General features: G+C 49.8%; 1 protein-coding gene across 1 annotated transcript in view; it reads right to left on the reverse strand.

The window, feature by feature from the left end:
* Positions 1-21,659, reverse strand: part of SLC12A8 (solute carrier family 12 member 8) — a 56,299-nt gene that overhangs the window by 26,058 nt on the left and 8,582 nt on the right. Inside the window, exons 4-5 of the mRNA XM_087732499.1 lie at positions 20,301-20,492; positions 16,490-16,721 (exon numbers count right to left, since the gene is read on the reverse strand). Coding sequence (XP_087588625.1) covers positions 16,490-16,721; positions 20,301-20,492 — 424 coding nt within the window. The remainder of the gene's footprint in view (positions 1-16,489; positions 16,722-20,300; positions 20,493-21,659) is intronic.

The raw sequence follows: 21,659 nt of genomic DNA on the forward strand, positions 1-21,659 counted from the left end.
TCATCAACTGCCCACTGCCACATTGTGAACCTACCCTCCTGATGCCACTGCTCTCCTGCTGCTGCATTATCATCTCCAAACCAGGGCTAAACATGGGGCTGTGCATCACGACCAGCCGCCCCCCTCCCAAATCTTCTGCAGATGTTTCTCACGGTGCAACAAGGAGCAAATGCCGAGACCTTGGGCTGTGCCCCGCTCCCCACGCTGACTTCTGCCAAGTCTTTCCAAGGTCATACACACACAAGTTTTACCTTCCAAACAAAAAATTTTACAGAAGATGGGAGAGACGGGAAAGCAATGGGTAGGATATCAACGTCATGCAATTGGTTTACGGGATATGTAATGGAGGATCATGCTCCCTCACTTCACACTGGAAGGACAGGTCAAATTCTTCCACAAGCCTGGATTTGTTAGGAATAGTTGAGCCTGACAGCTGAGGTGCCGGCAGAGCATTAATTGGGAAAGGTTTGAGATGCTTATAGGTAGAAAAGATAACGGATCAAAGCAGGTTAAGGAATTAATGATACGTCTCTGAAATTAATAATTTCATTTTCAACAGGCAACACTGCTTTTTAATGGAGTATCTTAATCTGTGGAAACTTCTCCTCCCTGCCAGTAACCCAAATGCTCGTGCCAGCTGGGGGTGGGAGGTGAGCAAAGTCGGTTCCTTTTTTTCTCCTGCCACTACAATCTATTTCCACAAGACATGTGACTGCAATAACTTGAATTTTCTCATTAGCAGGCAGGATGTTGTTTATGGCTGCACAGGGTGATGGCCAGAAATTAAAAAAAGACTCCATCAAAGCTGTCCCATGCCTCAAAGACAACATTAATGATGTTTGGACAATAGATTAAACCGGAAAATTAAATCAGACTCTGAACGCAAGACATATCCATTTAAAGACTCAGAATATAACTAACCACAGAGCTTTGAAGTTGCCACAGAAAAATCCTATAGATAATCAAAAGTTTCCTACTACATCTGCATTCATTGTGTTGCCCAAACATGGATGGAAACACACTGATAGAAGAGGTCTCCTGCTGCTAGGCTTTTTAAAAGCACCAGCTATCTTCACTAGGAACAAGTCCCAGACGAGATTTAAAGGGAATAAGCTCAGCGCAACACACTGACCTCTGGACCTCACAGATGTCTGCAGAAAGTGCAGCTTCTGGAGAAATAAAGGGGGGATTTGTGTAGGCTGTACATTCCCGCAAAACCAGACCTGAGCTCCTTCAACTGGAATTTGTGCCCACAACGGCACAGCACGTGGGCTGGCTGCAAAGCTCCTACCAAACTGCAGGAGGAAAATTTTGGTCCCTGGCCAAGGGATTTTTCACAAAGTATGTGCTCCTCATAGAAATGTTAATGTTTCATTAGTAAAGCAAAAGGAGCGGGCAAAATATTAATCTTGCCCCAAGGAGATCTGCAGACCTTCTCCAACTGTGCTTCACAGCAGCAGCATCAAATATATCTATGTCACTCTTGACAAAAGTTTGCCCCACTGATTCTTAAAAATCTCCTGTGAAGTGGACTCTAGCCTCTCTTGATGGTGTACTCTCATATTTTCCTGTCTTTATCATTTAGGTTTCCCCTACTGTCTAACCAAAATCACCCTGTTTGAAGTTCACGATGTTATTTCTTGCTTATATTAAGCTGTTTGCATTTTTTAATAGCATCCTTTCACCTACTGGAAACAGTCTCCATCCTGCACTGGCACAGTCGACGGTTTCTGCCAGGCTGTAACACTTTATGTTTGTCTTCATCAAACCAGAAATCATCCTTTTCACACCACTTCCCCAGCTTGTGCAAGGTCATCTGGAAGTCTGACCCTCTCAGCCAGGCTGCTGGGGGTCATCTGCAAACTGAATCTGTATATTCTCTTTTCCATCATCCAAGCAGTTAAGGAAAATACCAAATAACACCAAAACAAAACCAGACCCTTGCAGAACCTCACCAGGCACAGCGTCCTGCTTTGTGAGTGAACCGTCTCCAACCAGGGTCTTCCAACCGGGTTTTGGGGCTATATAATTCAACAAAGGGCTGATCCAGGCACTTTGGGTGCCTTATGTCTCCCTTCTCATACAAAAAGCCAAGTATACAACCAGACTACATTTTCTGTGATACCGTTTTGGCCATACTATGGCCAAAGAGAGACTGTGAGACCCATGAGTCCCATGTCCGACCTGCACCTGTGTGCATCTGACCTCTATTAATCTTAAGAAGCCAAACGATCCCTCGTGCTCCACCCATTCATCTGCTGTTCCCTTTCCTACTTTACTCCCCTAAGTGTAAATCCTGGGTGGAAGAGAGAAAGCCCAAAACCAGGGCAGATGTCACTGGAACCACAGAAAACGACAGCCATGGATTTGTTGAAAGAGCCACAGGATGCGCCTACGACTCCATCCCACTTCTGCTTCCTTTCCTCGCGGCTCTGGCGGGCGAGAGGAAGCCCAGCCATTCCACGTTTCCCCTTTACACACAACCAGGAGCTTTCTTGTCTAATGAAAGAAAAGTTCATCCAAATGTTAGTTGTTATTGCAACCTCATTTCTCAATCAATCACCCTCCCGTGAAGCAAATCTCACGTCCCTTTCTGATTGGTTTTACACCAGGATTTGCAATCGCCATCAATTCAAGCAAGCTATCGGCACGCTACCGTGGAGCTGAGAACAACACGCTGTGAGCATCTTCTGCCTGCCCTCACGCCTGTGACCGGAGCGAGTCATCTGTGACCTTTCAGCTGTCACATTAATGGGACTAATTGTAGCTGACGGGGCAATTGGGCTGAAAATCATCCAAAACAAAACAGGAATCAGCAACTGAGACCAATCGGTTAAACCAACAGAGCACTCGGTCGGTTGTTCACAGAGTCAATTATCCACATCCCATTGAAAGTGCACTTCAAAAGGACGAGCTTCGGAAGGAGGAGGGAAGGAAACGCGATAGGGTCTATATTTGGCTCTCTGATCTCCAAACAAGGCAAGATCATTTTATTAATTTTTTTTTGTAAGAGGATCTTTTCCTCCAGCTTACTGCTGGGCACACAAGATCCAAGCCAGATTCCTCCCTCCTCCCTCATTACAAAATGTTTGTCTGGCAAATTTTGCTCTCAATTAATTTATGCAACCCCACAACCTCTAAATCCTGCCTTTAATGATCTGCTCTCGGTTGGCTTGCAGAGGGCTGGAACTGAAGCGCTATAAACAATCTTCCCGGCGTCATGCTAGAAGGAAAAGGATCTGGTTCGTTCTCTGTGCCATGTAAGCCTTATGGGAAATGCACAATAAAGAGCAGTAACAATTTATTTTCATCATTAGATACTCAATAAGGGGTAAGCAAATAATGGGTTTCTCAAGTGGTTGAGCTGAAGTAAATAAACAATGGGAAAAAATTGACTTAGAACAACATCTGAATTATTCCTGTGATTTTTGACATTAAGTCCTTCCAGTTGCCCTTATTAAAATGATGTAATAAACAATAAAAACCACCTAGCAAGTTTCAAATGGAAGAGTTTCCAAGATAAGCATCCTCCATTCACAAACGCAGGGGGACCACAGGGCACAACAGGAAGATGGCCAGGATTCTCATGTCCCCCCAGCCACCATGGATGCTTGGGAGGAGGTACCAGCCTTCGTCTGGTTGCCACCACCACATCCCCCCTCCGCCCCGGCTGGTTTCCATGTTTGAGCTTTTCTTGTACTTTCTCCCACCTCTTGCCCCATGGAAGAGGATGAAAGCAGCCAAGGAGGTTTTCGGCATTTGGGACACCTCTTAGCAGGGTGGCCCCTGTGTGAAGCCTGGGGTTTCGGAGCAGGACTCAAGGAGGTTGGGGAAGGGGCGCGAGACGAAGCCGTGGTTACACGGGGTCAGGCCATTATGCAACGGCACAGAGGACGACAGCACTGCCAAGTTCCAGGCAACCTGGAGCTCATTACAGATTAGTCAAGTCTTGGCCAAATTCAATAAGCCTGTTCACAAGCTTAAGGTTAAGTAAACCCTGGCACCAAGGCAGGGACTAAATAGTGCAAAAATGGAAAACCACCTTAAGAAACAGCTCCCAGAAGATGGTCACGTATTGCATTCTGCTTGTGATTAGAGATTTTAATTACGAAGGTGAATGCTGAAGGCTTGAAATGGTGAGATTTTTTTCTTTTCCTAAATAAGTAAGCCCACACGTTCCTGCCTGGAAGGTACTTGCTGAGATTTGCTTTCAGAGGAACAGCTGGAAGTGTTTGTCTTGCAGCACATTTCCCAGGTCTGACCCCAGCATTTTCAGGATCCTGTGCAATGTAAGACATGGAGAGCCAAAGAGTAATTATATATCCTTGGCATAATTATCTCCTCTCTCTGTCTTTCTCATTTCTTTTTCCATCTCTAAACCATTCCGGCATAAGCTCTGAAATCCAGTCGCTCCCCTTGGACACCAGTCCAAGTGCATGCCCGGAGTGAGGTCCTGGTGCAGGTGTTGGAGATACCCAGGCACACCAGTGTGGAGAAAACGGGAATGGTCCTCACAGCCTGGTCCCACAGCTGCCGTCCTCACCTGAACACACACCTCTGCAGTAAGATAAAGTTTCACTCCTCACCAGCCACATGCTTGCATTTTCCTCCTCCAAACTCTTAGCCAAAGGCAAGGTACAAGCCAGGACATCCGAGCTGTTACCTCCCTGGTGAGCAAGTCAAGCCCTGTCAGGTTGGTAACTCTCAGAAGTTGTGGTCTGTCAGATGACTGTTGGGTGGCCTAAACCAAATTAATTTCTACATAGGTCGAAGTGCTCTACAGCAGGGAAGGAGTGAAATTCTCCCTCCAAAAGCCCTTGCAATACTAATTCTTCCCCTGCCTGCAGAAGAAGTTCATCCATGGATGGTCTGGTGGTCACCAGACCCACCAAAATGTACATACTACCCATAGCCTATCACACAAGAACAGCATCCTCACTTACCAAGGGAAAGTCAGGCAGGCCTGGCTTTAATGAAGCAACATTTTGATGACAAACCGCCACCAACAACAGGTTTTTCAGCATCTCAGTGTGCAATTGCAGATACGTAGGATTAACCATCCACACAGAAACCGTGGATGTGAAAAGATGGGTGCAAAGCCATGAATTTCATCCAAACCCCACAGTCTTATCTTTGTGTTCCCCCCACCCTATGGAAACACTGAAATTTAATTTAAGGCAACAAGCAGCACAGGATCCTCTGATGCAACAGCTCTGAGCGATGCTCCACACCAATGCAGCCACGCTCCGGATGGCTCTGGGCTTCCCCAGAGAAGAGGGTACTTGCATGTGCCGGAGAACGACGTGGGTCCACCTGACTGCAACCACAGCCCAGCGACACCATGCAGCACACCCAAGGAAGGCCACTGGAAACAGTGCACCTCTCCAGCAGACTGGCACCATCAAAGAGGCATGAAGAGGGCACGGGGGTCATGAATAACACTTGAATCACCTTTCCCAGCAGAATAAAAAAATAAATCAATCAAAACGGTGCAGTGGCAAGCTGCATCCCTCCGTGCACACGCGTGGCTTCCTGTGTTTGGGCTTGTTTAACACCAACATTAACAATCACATTTCCAATGCTCTTCCAAGGCCAGGCCGCTTCTGCAGCCATGCCTTTGCAACTGCACAGCTCCAGCTCCCGAGGTCCTCATGATATTTTTTTCCCAGGCAAGTCCAACACTGCCATTGCTGCTCTGAGGCGCTGCCCTACTGCTGCCAGCCTGGTACAGGGCAGGTGGAGGCAGAGATGTATGAGAAAAACAGGGAAAGGTTGGGAAGGAAAACAGTGAGAGGGAAGCAGCGCTGGAGGTGGACAGAGGACACCATGGTGGTTTTTCTGTGCTACCAGTCCACTGCTCAACTTGCTGTGGGCTGACACTTGGCCTGAGATGCTTGAACAGATTTTCACCAGAAAGCCCCAGTCCTCTAAGAGACACGTGAGTCACGAAAGCAAAGTGCATTAAGAGGCAGAGTTGCGCTGGCAGGTACAGAGATATATATATAACCTTCACCGAACTCATGCAGGGATACAAAAATGTTTTAACATCTTCCAGGACATCTCCTGTTTCACCTTTAGATATACAAGGTTTGGCTGGAATACTGGGAAGAAACAGAAGCACAAGAGATGAGCTGCAGGGGAGCAGAGCTGGAGGATCGATGGACTGAAGAGATCGATGCCCCTGTCTCCTGACAGCTACCCCCGGACTCACCTACCCAGGGGACCACGTTCACCAAACGCAGGTCGCCCTTTTCTGCAGCCCCGGTGCAGCACGTGTGCCACGTGAGCCAGTGTGGATCAGCGCACATTTCCGACAAGCCAGGAGCACGTCTGCTCCGTGCTGGACTTGGGGGCAGCAGCACAGCTCCATAGCTGGAGACAGGGCACGTGCAGCCCAGCCCAGACGGAAAAGGGCAGACACAAGACTCCTGATACCTGTCCCTGCGGATTCATCCTCTGTACGTCAGAAATGACGTCATGCCTTGGGTTTGTCTCAGTCCTCAGGGCCACGTCCTACCTGCTGACAGCTCCCACAACCTCAGTATTTCTGCTTTGGGAGTCTTAAATTAGGTGAGGGAAAAAACAGAGAGGAATTTTTGTGTTGAATACATGCAGGTCAATGATTATGCAGTGATAAAAATGCAGCTATTACACAATTAACACAATGGCGTGTGGCCACACTGACAGACCAGTGCAGAAAGACTGCAGGGCACCGAGAGATGGGGGATGCGGGAGCTCCCCAGCTCCTGTTCTACCCCAACCCAGCCCACACCGCTGCTGGCAGCACAAAGTACTGGGAAGAAGAGGAGGTAAGAACGGGAAGGGACTAAATTCCCTCTGTAATTTCGTCCCTAAACGCCAGTTAAACACATTTACTATCAAAAGAGCTCAGAGCCATCACAGACCCCGAGCCACAGGCAGTGGGAGTGAAAGCAGCACCTCTGCCGCTGCTGTCTCCCCATGCGGCAGGATGGTGCCAGCTGAAAATTAAGCGCTGGGTGCCATAGCCGGCATCTCCCCACGCCTCGCTGGCCACAGCAAGCAGCGGCCTCAAAAACTCCAAACCAAAGCTGAGCAGCAAGAGGCAGCCCAGGGCGGGGAGAGGAGCCCATTGCTATTTTTCCACTTGTGGTGAACAAATAAGCTCCTATTTTATCATTAGCATTAGGGAAATGGTTTCATAAATTAGGACAAACAGCACATTTACGTTTCACATTCGTCAGAGCTGCAAGTAGCAAAAAATAGACTGGTTTTAGTGAAAAAAAAAATTGGCAAGAGTGGGGTGAGGGGAGAAGGATCAGAGCAATTTTAAAGAAAGAAGGAAAGGAGTTCCCTTGCCCAAGACTTTCTCTGCACCCACAATAAGCCCAGCAAACCCAAAATGAGAGATTATGTAAAGTCTGTAATTGAAGGAGTGAAAGCCACAGTTAAAACAATCTAAAAAGGCCAAGCCCTGAGAAAGGCAACTCGAATCCCTTATCTTTTGATGGAAAAGAATGTGCTCCCTGAGATTAATGACGTGTTTACCCAAAAGGAAATCGCCGCCCTTCTGAAGCAGCGAGTGTTTGTTCCTCCCGAGCCCCTGTTTTCTGCTCCAGAGCTGATCTCCCAAATCTCCTGTTTAAAGTCAACACACAATACGGCTTCCTGCCACCATGGGCTCCGAGGGATCCCACCGTTAACCCTCTCCCGAAAACCACCCTCCACCGCACCTGTCCGTCCTGGCCACCGCCGTTGGGGATGAAAATGGGGTATTTAGATCACGCTTCGAGTGCCGGCATGGAGACAGGCATCACGCCAATGGCTGCCAGCAACCTTGCTGCAGGGCGATGAATCATCCCCGTGCATAAATAATTCTCAGTTGAGCAGACACATTAGCAAGCATGGAGACTGACAGCGCTGTCGAGAGGAAGCACGCACTTGTCTTGCTCTTCTCTGAAGTCTCCGGATGCAGCAGGCGACCTCTTCTCAAGTTGCTCGGGGATTCGGCAGCACGCCCTGCAGCCTGGCGTGCCGCAGGATGCTCTCGGAAAGAGGTTTAACACCGGCTGGTGCAATGGTCTGCTGTGTTACGGGAGGCACGGAGGAGCGTGGGATTTGTGCACTGAACACCTCGAGCGAGCAAGGAAGCCTAGAGCAGAAGCGACGGTGGTGATCTATTTGAGGAAACCTGCAAAAAACCCGCTCCGGGACCATCAGGCCTTTGCCTATGCGACAAACCCAAGTATTCACATCCTCCCGCTCCGGTAAATGCACCCCCGATAAATGCACTTGCACTCCATCCCCTATCTCCTCGTGGAGCATCCCAGCCACGAGAGCCATCAGGTCACAAGCATCCTCCTCTCCCTAAAGCCAACGGACCTGCAATAATGGGTGCTGGCCAACAGCTAAAAATAGCAGGAAAGTCAGAATAAACAAAGGGAGCTGCTTAAATCTGTCTCTGACGTTCGTATTTAGCTAATGGGGCAATTTTCATTTGCGGGATGCTGTCACCTCTCTCAGATCGTGAAGCAGCCTGCGGTCCCCCCGGGCTTTCCCCAGCCACATCAGATCTCCTGAGAGACCAGGTTGGGTGGGAGGAAATGCTAGTTTCTGCCCAACTCCCCATGTGCCTGCTTTATCTCCAGCTCAGCTTCTCAGGAGGATGGAGAACTGGAAAACCATTGGCGAACACAAGAGGACACACAGAGCCCAAAAGCGCCCACACGGGCAGCTCCTCATGACGAAAGCCCAGCACCTCGGCACTGCTTAAATAAAGGAAAACTCAGGAACGTGCCTGTGAAAGTAGCTAGTCGAGCTGTTTGGCACTTATTCTGTCTCTACAGGTTGGTGGGTTCTAATTATTTTTTGCAAAAAAGCCAAAAAATTATATTTTCTGCAGGTGGAAAATCTGAAATTTTGGTTAGGAGAAAAAAAGGAAAAGATATTAACATGGGTATTTCAACTTTATAAAGTCCACTTATGTTTTATATTATTTAATGCTAACCACCAGACCTGCTGTAATATATAAAATCCTTCCATTACTATTTTATTTTTTGATGTGGTATCTGCTACCTGGCTTGTTCAGCGGTATTCAAACCAGCCAGCGGAAATGGTTTTATTCATTACAAAGCAGATGAGAAGTAAAACGTTCCTTGCTTCACCCTTTTTCTAGGAAAATACTTTGCATCAATGGGATATTATTATTAATTATAGAGTGGTATTTCTTGGAAGTCGTGCCCAGAGTCCCCGGTTGTGGGAGGTTCTGCAGAACTTCTCTGATGAAAAAACCCAGCCTTGAGAAATCAGAATTTAGGCTGAGTCAAGGCACAACAATTGGAGGAAAATGAACGGCAGCTGAGCGGCAGCGGCGATGACACACATCCTTTGGACTCGTTGGAGTGACCTCCTTTCTAACTCGGAGCTACCTGGTGTATTGCTTAGGACAAAGCCCAATCCATGCCGATCAAATCCCCATCTTTCAAAAGAAAACAGCTAACCAAAATACAACATAATCCACTGGACCCTGCCATGGTCTACAGAGTCTTCTGCCATGGTCTAGAGAGTCTTCTGCCGTACTCATGACTAGAGCATCCCCGACTTCCAAGTTATGGATATATTATCCAGATGACAACGGTATTTCAAAAGAAAAACTATTCTGTTTGTTGATTTTTTGATTCTGTGTCCAAAATAATAGTTTGATTTTATTTTGGGGAGGTTTTCATTATCCATACAACACACACAGCTTCAAGTGTAGTTTCAGACTGGAAAATAAACAGTGTTTCCTTTCGGAAAGGTTGAGCAAGATGTTGTCACCTAAAAGGACTTTTTTGTTTGTTTGTTTGAAACTATTAATTGAATGCAGTTTAAATCAGAGAATATATTTTCCTTACCAAAATCACACTTTTCAATGAATGCATTTCCCCTTTGCGTAGTAAAGAAAACCAGCAAGAACCACCGGGCCATCATCCAGTCCGATGAAGGTACAACCAGGCTAAAATCTCTTACCTACAGCCAAAAAAGGCCAAAAATTGTTAACACAAGCCAGCAAAGAAGATGACGGACTCATGAGGACTCATGTCCCACGCAAAGTTTTCTTTTTAGCCTAGGAGAGGAATGCAAACTAGAAGTGAAGCGGCTGGAGAATCTAGTATCTAGAAATTATCTTCATAAATTAAATCCCTAAATAAGGAAAGCTGATTCGGGGCACAGCTGAACTGTGACTAGAATTAAACACTGGGGGAATGAAAAAAGAGGAGGTAAAATATCTCCATCATTTGAAAACAATTATGTAGTGGCACCAAAAAAAGAGGAGGGAAAAAGAATCAATGCAATTAAATAAAGCTGTCCCGTTTAAACACAGCAACAGAGAGAGATGGAGAGATTATGGGATGATATATATCTTCCTCGAGCCAGTCGGTTTTATGAGGTCTCTAGCATTAAACAAGTTGCTGCTGAATGGAGAGCCTGCACGGGAGGTTTTATGGGGGGAGCAGGTGGGGAAAGCCCACGTGAAGGCAGCGTCTAGCAGGGGACAAAGCCAGCTGAGGTATTTCTGGATTTATTTACAAGCTCTAGGAAGACGAGCTTAGCATTGCCTCACAGGGAAACAGCAAAGAAATTAAAGGTTAAATCAACCGTGTACAAAATCTCCTGTATAAATCAGGAGAAGTATTACGTATTAAGCAAGTTTAAACCTGTAGCAACCTCGTCAAACCCTCTCCTGCTCCAGGGATGGACCCGGGCCAGCCCGGCCCTCACGGCACCGTGCAGTGGCACGTTTTAGGGTGTCAAATGAGGCCAGGACCCTCCTCCTCCTTGGCAGTACGTGGCAGAGGGCAGCTCGCTCCCATGCCCTACATGGCCATTTGCATTGAAGAGAAGACTTCACCTGGAGAAGAGAAGACTGAAGAGGAGCACGAGAGGTCTTTCACGCGAGGTGGTTTAATGCAGAAAGGAAGGACATCAGCTGGTCCCCAAGTCCTCAAGAGACCCAAAGCGGTGGGTTTTGGCTGCAGCAAGGAGGGGTTAGCCTGAGATAGCGGTGACTACAGCAGGGTCCCCAAGGATGCAGCTGAGAAACCATCACTGGAAATTTTTAAGAGCAGGTTAGATGCACACGGCACCCCCAGCGCAGCCCGGCGGGTGCAGGAGGGCAGGGACCCACAGGCCCTGAGCTCTCCTCCCCTCCTCCTTACCCACCTCCTGGGAGATGATTCAGGGCTGTGGGCTCAGAAATCCCGCCTGGCTTCAATGGAGCTGGGGCACAGGGATGCCAGCCCCAGCCCCCGGCGAGCAGCAGCTGTGCCAACACCCCGAGCACCCACCAGCAGGCGAGACCGCTGCTCCTCAACAAAGTCCTACTGCCGGGTGTCCTCCAGCAAGGAAACACCGTGAAAACCTACCTACAAACAGGGCGGCAGAGTGGAACCACGCAGCAAAGTTATATCTCAACCTCATCTTTTTTTTAAATAAACTGCTTTAAATACCTACTTCAGAGAGCCTGGACAGAGTGGTGTAGCTTTCCTCTCACTATCTAAATAAGGCCCCTTACAATGTTATCACTTTTCAAAACACATCTGTCCCGCAGCTCCTAGCCCAGACAATTGGCAGGTAACCAGTTAATAAATGTCTTCGCCAGACTGTTGAATAGGCTGGCCCCGGCTCAAGAGTGATGTCAGGGCCATTCAATGCGCTATAATTGGAAAAACCTGGGGAAAGCAATCCCGTGTTTTTTAATAAATAAAGAGCGTATTAGCAGCCTCCTGCTTTTATTCACCACGGTGTCTACCTTGTTCAGTAGCAAAGTGGGATTTTTTTTCTGCTGCCGCTCGCTCAGTGATTTCTACTTGGAATTTGATGCCAGTTTCCAGATGTGTCTCAGGCCAGGAAGTCAGCAATCAGCCTGGATAAAGCCTCTGGGATTAGCTGCAGATCATCTTCTGACACACACATCCTTCCTGCACCCTCTCTTATGAAATTGGGGCACACCCCTCGTGCCCAAAAATAAAATAAAACACCCCAGAGCCAAGCAAAAGCCCCTGATAAGGATGCTTTGATCACTTTCACGTTAAATATGTGCGAATATATTTAATTAATTCAACCCATCAAAAACCCCGAGGCACCATTTAAGGGATCTTTACAACACCCGTGTTTATATACATAAATCACTTTAACAATTGCAGGTTCCCTGTCTGCTGGAGCAGCCCCAGGCGAAGATCCTCTCCCACTGCTCCTCACCAGCGGTACCCACGGGAGAGCACCAGCTCCCCGGCTCTGCTGCAGGATGCCCGAGAGGGATGAATCCTCCAAAGGACTCATCCTCGGAGAAAGAAGTAAGGATAATAAATGGGTTTTCTGGGCCCTGTGCGAGCAGCTTCGGGAAGCTAAAGCCGAAGCGGGTGGCACAAAGGATGTGGTTTGCATGGAAAGTAATCCCAAGCAGAAGCACCCTGACAGCAACGTGCCTTTCAAGCCTCCCCGTGTCCCTGAGAAATGAACTACCCGGGTTCCCCAGCCAGGAGGAGAGGGGCTCAGCCCCAGGCACACAGCACCGTCTGCTGCAGGATAGGGGGGGGGGGTCCCAGCCCTAGGGGTCCCACCCTCCAATTCTTGAATTCCCAACAAAACAACGTTTGTTTTTTCTCCCCCCAGGCATTTAAGAGGCTGTTGTCGGGCCCCTTTTGCTCATGTTGCGATTCTGTTCATCTCCCCAACAAAGCGCAATGAAATTAACACCAGCTCTCCCCCCGATGCCCCCCCGCACTCCCGCAGCCGCTCTGCTCCAACAGGGCACCTGAGAGCCCCTGCCAAAACAGGAAAGCAGGCGCCTAATTGGAAGGGAGTATTTGGGAGTCACCCTACACAAAAATTAGCAGAGATATGCTAGGAAAATAAAAGGGTGGGCATTAACGGCAGGCTTATCTTCTTTTTCCATGACTCTAACGTTCGGAACATGAAGAGGCCAAAAAGTTGCACATACTGTTCTGAGGAGCTGGTCACGGAGGGGAGCATCCTCTCCTTTACATTCACCGCTCCCCCCAAAATAACTCAGGCTGATTTTGAGGTACGGACCTCCAGAATTAAAATGCAAACGTATGCAAGCCAAGGAAACCCTGCATTGCTACCATTCAGTTTTGCAGCAAGTGCTGGGTCTTGGTTACGGGTTGAGAAGTTGAGCGCTGCCTTGATTTCAATTCACCTGCGTTAGGTTTAGTAAAAACATTAAGCTGTGCCTAGGGAGAAAGAGAATACGGATGTTTTCTGTCCCAAGGAAGGAGCACGGGTGCTCTGTTTCTGGAAGTAGGACTGAATTTTAAGGTGAGCGTCCAGAGACTGGTCTTCAGACAGCACAGGCAGCCCTTCTCCTCGCTACCCGCCCCTGGCCAAGATCCCAGCCTGGGACCATGACCCGTCCCCAGTGGAAGTGCCAGCCGGAGCCAAGGGGAGGATTTAGGATTAACTCCAAAAAACCGGCCAGTCCCACCCCACCCTGCAAGCAGCCTGCAGAAAGGAGCAAAAGCCCTCGGGGCCAGGCAGAGGGCTGCCACAGCCTGGCAGGGAGCAGGCAGGCAGGCAGGCCTGCCTGCAGCCTCAGAGGGGTCAGCAGCATCTGGACAAGCGACCCAGAGCTCTCCCTGTCTGCTGGAACTGCTCAGCTCCTCCAGCCCCAGCTCCAGGCTGCAGGAGCCCAGCCAGCTCTCGGAACAGGAGTGAGCCACGGCAATAGAGAGGAGGAAAAAAAAAAAAAAAAAAAAAAAAAAGAGGAGAAAAAGCAGCGGGAAGCCCTGCTGAGAAGCCCCCTTTTGTATAAACACACTCTGTCCTCAACCTAAAAATAAAGGCAAACCACAGGAAGGGAGTGAGTGCTTGGACAATATCCGATTTGGTGTGTGCCTGGGTGTGAGCTGAGGGAATGGGGAGAAGAGCAGGGGACTCCACCCAGCGCAACCACACAAAGGCAGTCGTTTAAGACCTTCAAGATGGACAGGCATTCCTGCAGATTATTTAAATCCAAATAACTGCTGCTTGGCAGATGCGCAGTCCTTTGGTATGCGTGCAGCACTTGGAAATGTGAAGTCAGGGAAAAGGCTGCCATGGTAGGAGCAGGGAAGGCAGGATGACTGCATGAGGCCCATTTTACAGGTTCGGAGACCTAGACCTGACGCTGCAAGCTGAGACCCCATAAATCTGTCATAAAACAAGGAAGCAAGCCAAGCAAGATGTCAGCTGAAATCCTTCCAGCTCACAGGTCTGTCCCCAAAAATTACCTCTCCCACGGCTCTCCCTGCATGCTGCTCTTCGCAGCTCAGTCACCACTGCAGCCAAAGATCCAAACCCGAAACAACTGCACGCAGGCGAAGGCTGTGGAGAGCTGATCAGTTACCTGCCTGCCCCAAAAGGGTCTCAGATGCTTCCCCAGGTGCTGGGCTCAGATGCACCGCACCCTGCCACTGCCATCAGCCAGCTCTCGAGGATGGAGCGTCACCAACACCTGCACGTCCCACCCGCAGCCTCCTGCGCTGCCTTGCAGGAGGGATGATGCTTTGCTGACTGGGTGCAATCGCACCCAGGAGACAAGCATCCATCCATGCCATGCAGAAAGCATGCAAGACCAAAGGCTTCTTGAAGCCCAGCGCTCACCGTTGGTGCTGACACACCACTCAGAGGCCTTCTGGGGAAATGCAGGACTTGGGAGGAACCAACTGTTCAGCCTGGACTCAAAACCACGCTCTCACACGGAAGTTGTCTGTAAAAGCAGAGAAACCCGCAGCTCTCCCCAACCAGCCTTATGGCCACAGGTCCCACCGTATGGGCAGTGATGCTCTGGGGTACTGGGGTTTGGGGCTTGGATCCAGCCACCATCAGCCCGACCTTCTTCCATGCCCTGGGAACCCTCCTCTCTTTAGCCAGCCACAGCTAAACTGCAGCATCTGCGATGCTCAACTGCCTCATTCCTTTCCTTTCTCTATTTTCTGTCAGAAGAAAATGCCATAGTGCTCGGCAGTGGAGGAAATCAAAGACGACTACGTTGACCTCAACTTGGGCATGCTTCCTGCTGATATTTGTATTCCTCTAATTCTCTCTTCCTGCTCCCATGTTCGCTTTCCTACCATCAGCTCTCACCCCAAGCATTCATTTTCTCTCTACTATTAGAAAGATCTCTAGGTCCACATTAAAGGTCTCCTCCGAGCACAACCAAAATGCAACCCACCCTGTTCCCTTTAGAAAACAACTTCCTATGAAATGCAGCTGTTTGGAGCAGGTCAGTTGCTTTCTCTGCAAAACACGCCACCCCGAGCACAATCGTCCTCGCTTCGTTCTTGTTTGCAAGTGTCTGCTGAGACTTGCACCGGCATTCATTTGGGGCATTTCTTACGTGCTAAATATAAAATGCAAACGCCTTTCCACAAGGCTCTCTCCGAGAGGGGAGCAGCTGCTGGTGCAGCAGCTTCTGCCCCCACCCCACCGTCCTTATACACCGTACCGGCAGCACAAAATAACCCAGCAGTGGGAAAGCACAGCTGCATCGTCAGAGCTATGAACACCTACGTGACGCACCTCCTGATGCCCGACTTGGCGGCTGAATCCTAACTAAATCGAAACGGAACATCTTTCCTCTAAGCCGACTTTAGCAGGTTTCTTGCAACCCCCTAAGGTGCTGCTGGACACAGGGGAAGCCAAGAGAAAGCTGACACCTTCTGTTTACTCAGCTAATTACACTTCGTTATTGCTGGACTAATGGACCCTTATACTGCAACTCCCCACGTCTTGAGATGTGTTTCCCTGCAAACACCTCTCAGGGATGAGGATGAAGGGAGCTTGGGGTGCAAGGAGGGCGGCAGGTGGGAGCCCCGAACCTCCTCCTTGCCCAAGCTGGGGCCGCCGCTGCAGGCTGAAGTCAGGCTGGGGAAGGTTAATGGGGGAGACTTGTACCCATGGCTCCTTGAAACCCCAGCAATCACCTGCCCCAGCCCACCCAGCTCCCTCCTTGGCTCCCCGACACGGCCCTGGGCAGCAAATCCAGCGGTGTGCAGCCCGGGGCCAGTGCTGGTGGCACAGCTCGCCACAGCCAGGGTCTAAGCAACCTCAGGGGTCTCTGGGGAGAAGATCTCCTTAAGGCAAAGTCACAATCCTCCGTTTTCAGGGGCACAATGCTTAACATGGAGTTAGACAGCAGAAGGCTACAGAGCAACTGCAAACACAGCCGCTTCTGTTGTTAGAAAACCTCCGAGTGCAATGCAAGTATAACAAGCACACACGTTGAGAGCTCGATTCCTGAGGTTAAACACCTAAACTAATAAGGCATCTTCAGTCATGCTCTAGAAATACTTACTCCTTGAAAAATTAAGGGTTGCCTCTAAAAGATCGGTACCAAAGGACGGGGGATGCATCTGGAAGCATTGAACTCAACCTCTGCCCAGATGTGTAACTTCACAAAGACACCTAAGGAGAAAACCCTGGGGGATGAACACCTCCTGACCCCAATGTGACGAACCCCCAGTTCTACCTGGATCAAGGTGTGTAAAGGACCCGACGACAAAGTCCAGCGTCGAGACGGCCAGTAGGAAGAGCAGCAGGAGCTGGAGCCTGATGATCCACTTCACCCCGGCCAGGTTGATCCCCAGCAGGCCCAGCAGGACAGCCAGGGAGATCCCGCGCACTGCCCAGATGTTGCTGAGGCTCAGAACATCTGCGATGGACTCCGCAAAGCCAGTGATGTACATGGCACCTGCAACGCACTGAAGGACAGAGCTCTGTGAGTGCCCCGCGGGAGAACGAGGGATCCCCATCCACAGCCCCCATGCCGGGCTGGGGGGGTCTCTGTTCAGACAGACAGACATTTGCTGTCACAACACAATCTTTAATGTTACTCTGGCCTACAGGGTCTGAACTTCATTGCTGTAAGACAGCACATTGCCAGGGCAGCACACCTACTGCCTGGGTAAATGGAGAAGGCTGGGCGGCAGGGCCAGCAGCCCAGCAACTTTCCACTGGCTTTAAAATTTACCCTCCATTAATGCTCCAGAGGAAAGCACACTGGCTTCTCTGAGGGAGAAAAGGATGAGTCAACCTCCAAGTTTTTTCCCTTCTTCTGTTTCTCTGAAGGAAAGGGTCCCAGTTCAACACCTGCCTGAAGAACAGCAGTTTGCTTCCCCCTTCATTGCCTCCCAGGGGTTATTTTTAACTTGGTGTTTAGTTTGGATGTAAAGTCTGATGTTTCACTGGCTCCCCATCTCGCTGCTGGAACGGAGCCTGCAGTTTTGAGGAGAGCGCATTGTGCGAGCCATGCCCCCTGAACTCCCGGGAAAGCTGCTCGTTTGTCTTGCTGCAGGGCAGGACGCGCTCTGCCCTGGGTGGCTGAGAGTCTGCAGGATGGGACATCTGCAGCACAGGTTCAGGCCTCAAACCCCACTGCGGGGCAGCAATCCTAAATACCAGGACATTTCCCTCCAGAGGCCCCCACTAGCAGACATTTCAGCAACAACCCTTTCCAGTGCATGGCATCCCCGGCAAACCAGGTCGGGACACACAGCCGCACGCTGGCACGGGTGGTGTGACCTTGGGTCCTGCGACCCCACTATCCCCATCCACGGACGAGGGATGTGCAGCACAGCTCCCATGCAACTGGAAGGGAGAAAACCCCCACCCAAGCCTGCAAAAGTCAGAGCAGACCCTCTCCTCCGCTGCATATCCACCTTGGACCGACCCAGCACCACTCCACTGAGGGTGGTCAGGACAACCTGACCCACACCCAAGAGCTGTGGGTTCATGCACAGTTTTTGGCAAGCAAGGTGCGTGGGATTTACCTGTTCAGACTCAAGACACCTACAACTTGGGAGATCCTGGAGAAGGATTCACTTCCATCATAGGCAGACACCTAGCACAGATCTGGGGAAATACACCCTGAAAGTCTCTCTTTCTCCTCACTGGTAGTCCCACCATGAATGTTTCCACCAGAGGAGTCTCGGACTCTGCAAGGTAGTCCCCCAACAAGTGGATGTCTTCCTGTTTACTTGTGTTTAGCACGACCTACACCACCACTGAGTGGACCACACATGTCCTACACGGGTGCTCTCTCCAGAAAACAGGTCCCTCCTGAGCTAGCAGAGGACAACACCCCGCGCCAGCACAGCTCCGCTTGGGGCACCCACAAAAACTGCACCTGAGACCTAAAGCCAAAAAAACCCCAAATGGAATCTAACTCCAATAAACGCATTAACACCAGTGCAGTTCTTGCTTCTCACGTGAAGAAAAGCGCTGTAGACAGAAAGTGGTATCACTCAACCCCAACTCCCTGTATCTGACCAACATCAGATTTTAAAGAAGTTAAACTTTCTTAACTAAGTAAGCTTTCTCTCCTTTCACACCAGGCATGGCAATGGGCAAGGACACTCTGAAGGGAGCAGAGCGGAGCGAGCTTCTGACAGTCTCAGCACCGCAAGCCTCCTTGAAGCCTTTCCTCTGACGAACCATGAGCATCACCAGCAGAACGGAGGAGCTGGGTGCCCACAAACACCCCACTGCTCCGCACGCAGCAATGGCCGGGGCCCCAGCGCCACTGTGACACAGGCTGGTCTCTCATGAACTACCTGTCTTGAAATCAGAACCGAGTTCTAGGCTGAAATTTGGAGAAATCAGTCCCTTACAAGCCTTTATAAACCACGTGCTTTGCTGGGTGAGGAACATAACAGATTTTCAACACCCAGACAAGCGCTGCCACTATCTTTGCTTTTGGGATTTTAGGGCTGGACCCTGGAAAAACTCTGCTTGCGCAGACAGGTCTTACTGCAAACCACTTCAGGACAGGAGACTGCAGAGAAAAGCACCAAACCCTGGCCTCATGGTTAGAGCTGAGGTGACCAAACACATGTTGGTCTCTGTAGGACCCAGTAGACGCGTGCTGCATCGTTTAGGGCAATCTGATTAAGCTTCTTCTCTGGAGCACCCCAGGAGGACACCAAAGCCCAACCAGGTCTCAGCTTACCTTGGCTGATGCAGCAGGAGCCCACCTCCGCAGCAGCCCCAGGGCACTGAGCCACCTCTCGTGTCCCAAGGCATCAGCAGCACGGGGCCAGTCATGCCCCACTTGCCCCAGTCAGACCAGGGAATGGGGAATACCCCCATTTCTGTCCAGACTCGCCTCGTGACGGAGGTTACAGCGCTCCGTGAGCATCTTGTAGCCTGCAGCTGGTGCAAAGCACGTTGGGCAGAAAGCATGGCCAAAGAGAAGGGAAAGGCATCAGCTTTCGGGAGCAGGCGAAGCGTTCCTAAGCGAGCTGCCAGCTCCCACCCTGCAGCCCCCCGTGCACACAGGATGCCTAGGCAGGGGCCGGGGCTGCCGCAGCCCAGCTTTTACGACCCTCAGGACAGGCTGCAACCTGATTGCTTTCCCAGACAGGGTCCGCTCGGAGAGCGAGAGTGGAAAATATGACAGGAAGGATTCTCATGTGTGGCCCATTTCCATATCTTGGCTTGTAACTGTGTTCAGTTTGTATTTTATGCACACTTGCTTTTAATCTGGAGTGAAAGGAGAAGAGGGGATTATTTTTGCTTTGGGGGTTTTTAAGGGGTTTCAGAGATTGCTGCAAGCCAGTCAGTTAAAAACAAACCTCAATAAAAATGCTTCTCTGCTCACCACATTTTATACTGTTCATAACATCTTTATGGGGGGAGGGGGTTAAGTTACTGCAGGTTTAAGAGATTACTTTCCATTCTTTACATTTACTACTTGTGTATTTGGGTGCTTCACCACCATGACGGCTCCTTGGGGCCTTTCAGAAAACCCAGAACTGGGACTTTTGGATCTCAAGAAGTCAATTAGCTGTGGCCCTTACTGCTGCCCAGCTCTCCTCCCATACCAGCTCCCGCAGAGAAGCAGCCAAGGCTTGCCCAGTCCCTCGGGGCACGGGGAGCATGCCAAGGCCAACCTGCCAGCCCACAGCCGCTCGCTGTGCCTTAGGTGGCCACCCTGGCCTCTCCCGCTTCGGTTTAAGTCAAGTCTCTCGCCAGCAAGGGCATGTCCAGGCAATGGGGGTAATTTGGGATGGGAGGGCACGTCCTGCACTGTTTGCTTGTTCAGACACCCAGTTCCTCCACTGTTGTGACCCATGCTGGGAGGCGTATTGCCATGCACAGGCTTGCTCTTGGGGAGCAGAGCGGGGCTGAACGCTCCCTGTGCTGCTCTCCCATGCTGTCCAGCATACTGGAGCATTACTCAGATTTTACTTGGAGCATTACTTCCTGCGGCAGGAAAGCACAAGATTAATATCTGCATTGCAAAGTTTCTACATTTTCTTTAAATAACTTTTTTTAATTACCTGGCCAAAAATATAAAGGAAGCCAATGGTCCCCCCTACTTGACCTCCAAGGACAGTAGAAATCATGGAGTAGACTCCTCCACTTCTGATGTTGCACTTCTCACACACCCCAATTCCAGATAAGACCGTCACCAGGGCAACCAGGATGACAAAGGACACCAGAAACATGCCCAGTACAATGCCAGTGTTTCCCTGGAATAAGGCGGGGGAAAAAAAAACAAATAAAGATCAATTCACACCAACTCTGTTGAGACAGAAAAAGGACCTATCTGCTTCTAGTCGCTAGTGATCAATAAATCTTGAGTCATTACAGATTAAAAGAAACACACACACACCCCCCTGCTTATCTAATTAATGTAACTGATTGATTGCCAAATTTACAGCTCCTATTAGTGCCCCTTTGAAGAAGACCTGCCTCATCCTGGGGCTGGACAGACCTTTGCATGAGTAGGTTCCGCTCCGTCACTGGGCTCCTGCAAGAATCACTGATTTTGTCCTCTGGTTTAAAAAGAACAAGGTCAAACAACGATTCAGCCACCACGGGGAGGGGATCACTGCCTATCTGCATGTTTTAGAATTACATGCTTAAAAAAAAAACCAAACCAAACACTTCCATAACAAAAAGTATTTTCAAAATTGAACTTCTGGGATTTGCGACAGCTGATTAACAGCATCAAGCTCGCATTTTAATTTTTCAGAAATTGACCTTTAAAAGCTCTGATCCTCCCAAACAATGAGATACCAAAGAACAAAACCCCAAAGGCAACATGGCGTGGAAGACAGATACCACTCGCATAAACCAGCGCCCGCTGGGCCTTATCTATAGGCCGTACGCCCGGGGCAGGTGGCTCTCCCTCTCCCTGTACGTGGGGGAGTTTTGCGCAGAGGATTCAGCCCCGTTGAAAAAAAAAAAACCTCATTCCTGCTTGGGGCAGAGGGAGGGCCCCGGGAAGAGCTGCTGCACCAGCCACGGTCTCTGACAAAAAACAGCTGCAGGTCTCTGTTGGCAGCTTTAAGGGTCAGCGTCACCTCTGGTTTTGGGGCTTCAGTTTAGGTTGGATTTTCAGAAAGAGAAGGCGCTCGGTACCTCCAAAAGCATTCAAGCACCTCTTCTGAGCTTGGGACCTTCCAACTCCCTCGCACATGGCTGTAATTTATTTTCCAGGGTCAAAAGTTTTCCCTCGTGCTCCAGCCCACCTTCCCCTGCTGATAAATCGCTCAGCCCACTGCACGGTGATTCCAACTGTACGATCAGAAATCTCCTCCCGTGCCCAGCGCTTCATTAACATCTGGCTTCCCTTCCCCTGCCTTTACTCGTACGACAGGCCATGTCCCCATCACTCCTTTCCAACCTTGCTC

Source organism: Nipponia nippon, unplaced genomic scaffold (genome assembly GCF_047370975.1).
Source record: "Nipponia nippon isolate SJK-2023a ecotype South Korea unplaced genomic scaffold, ASM4737097v1 scaffold_5, whole genome shotgun sequence".
Lineage (NCBI taxonomy): Eukaryota > Metazoa > Chordata > Aves > Pelecaniformes > Threskiornithidae > Nipponia > Nipponia nippon.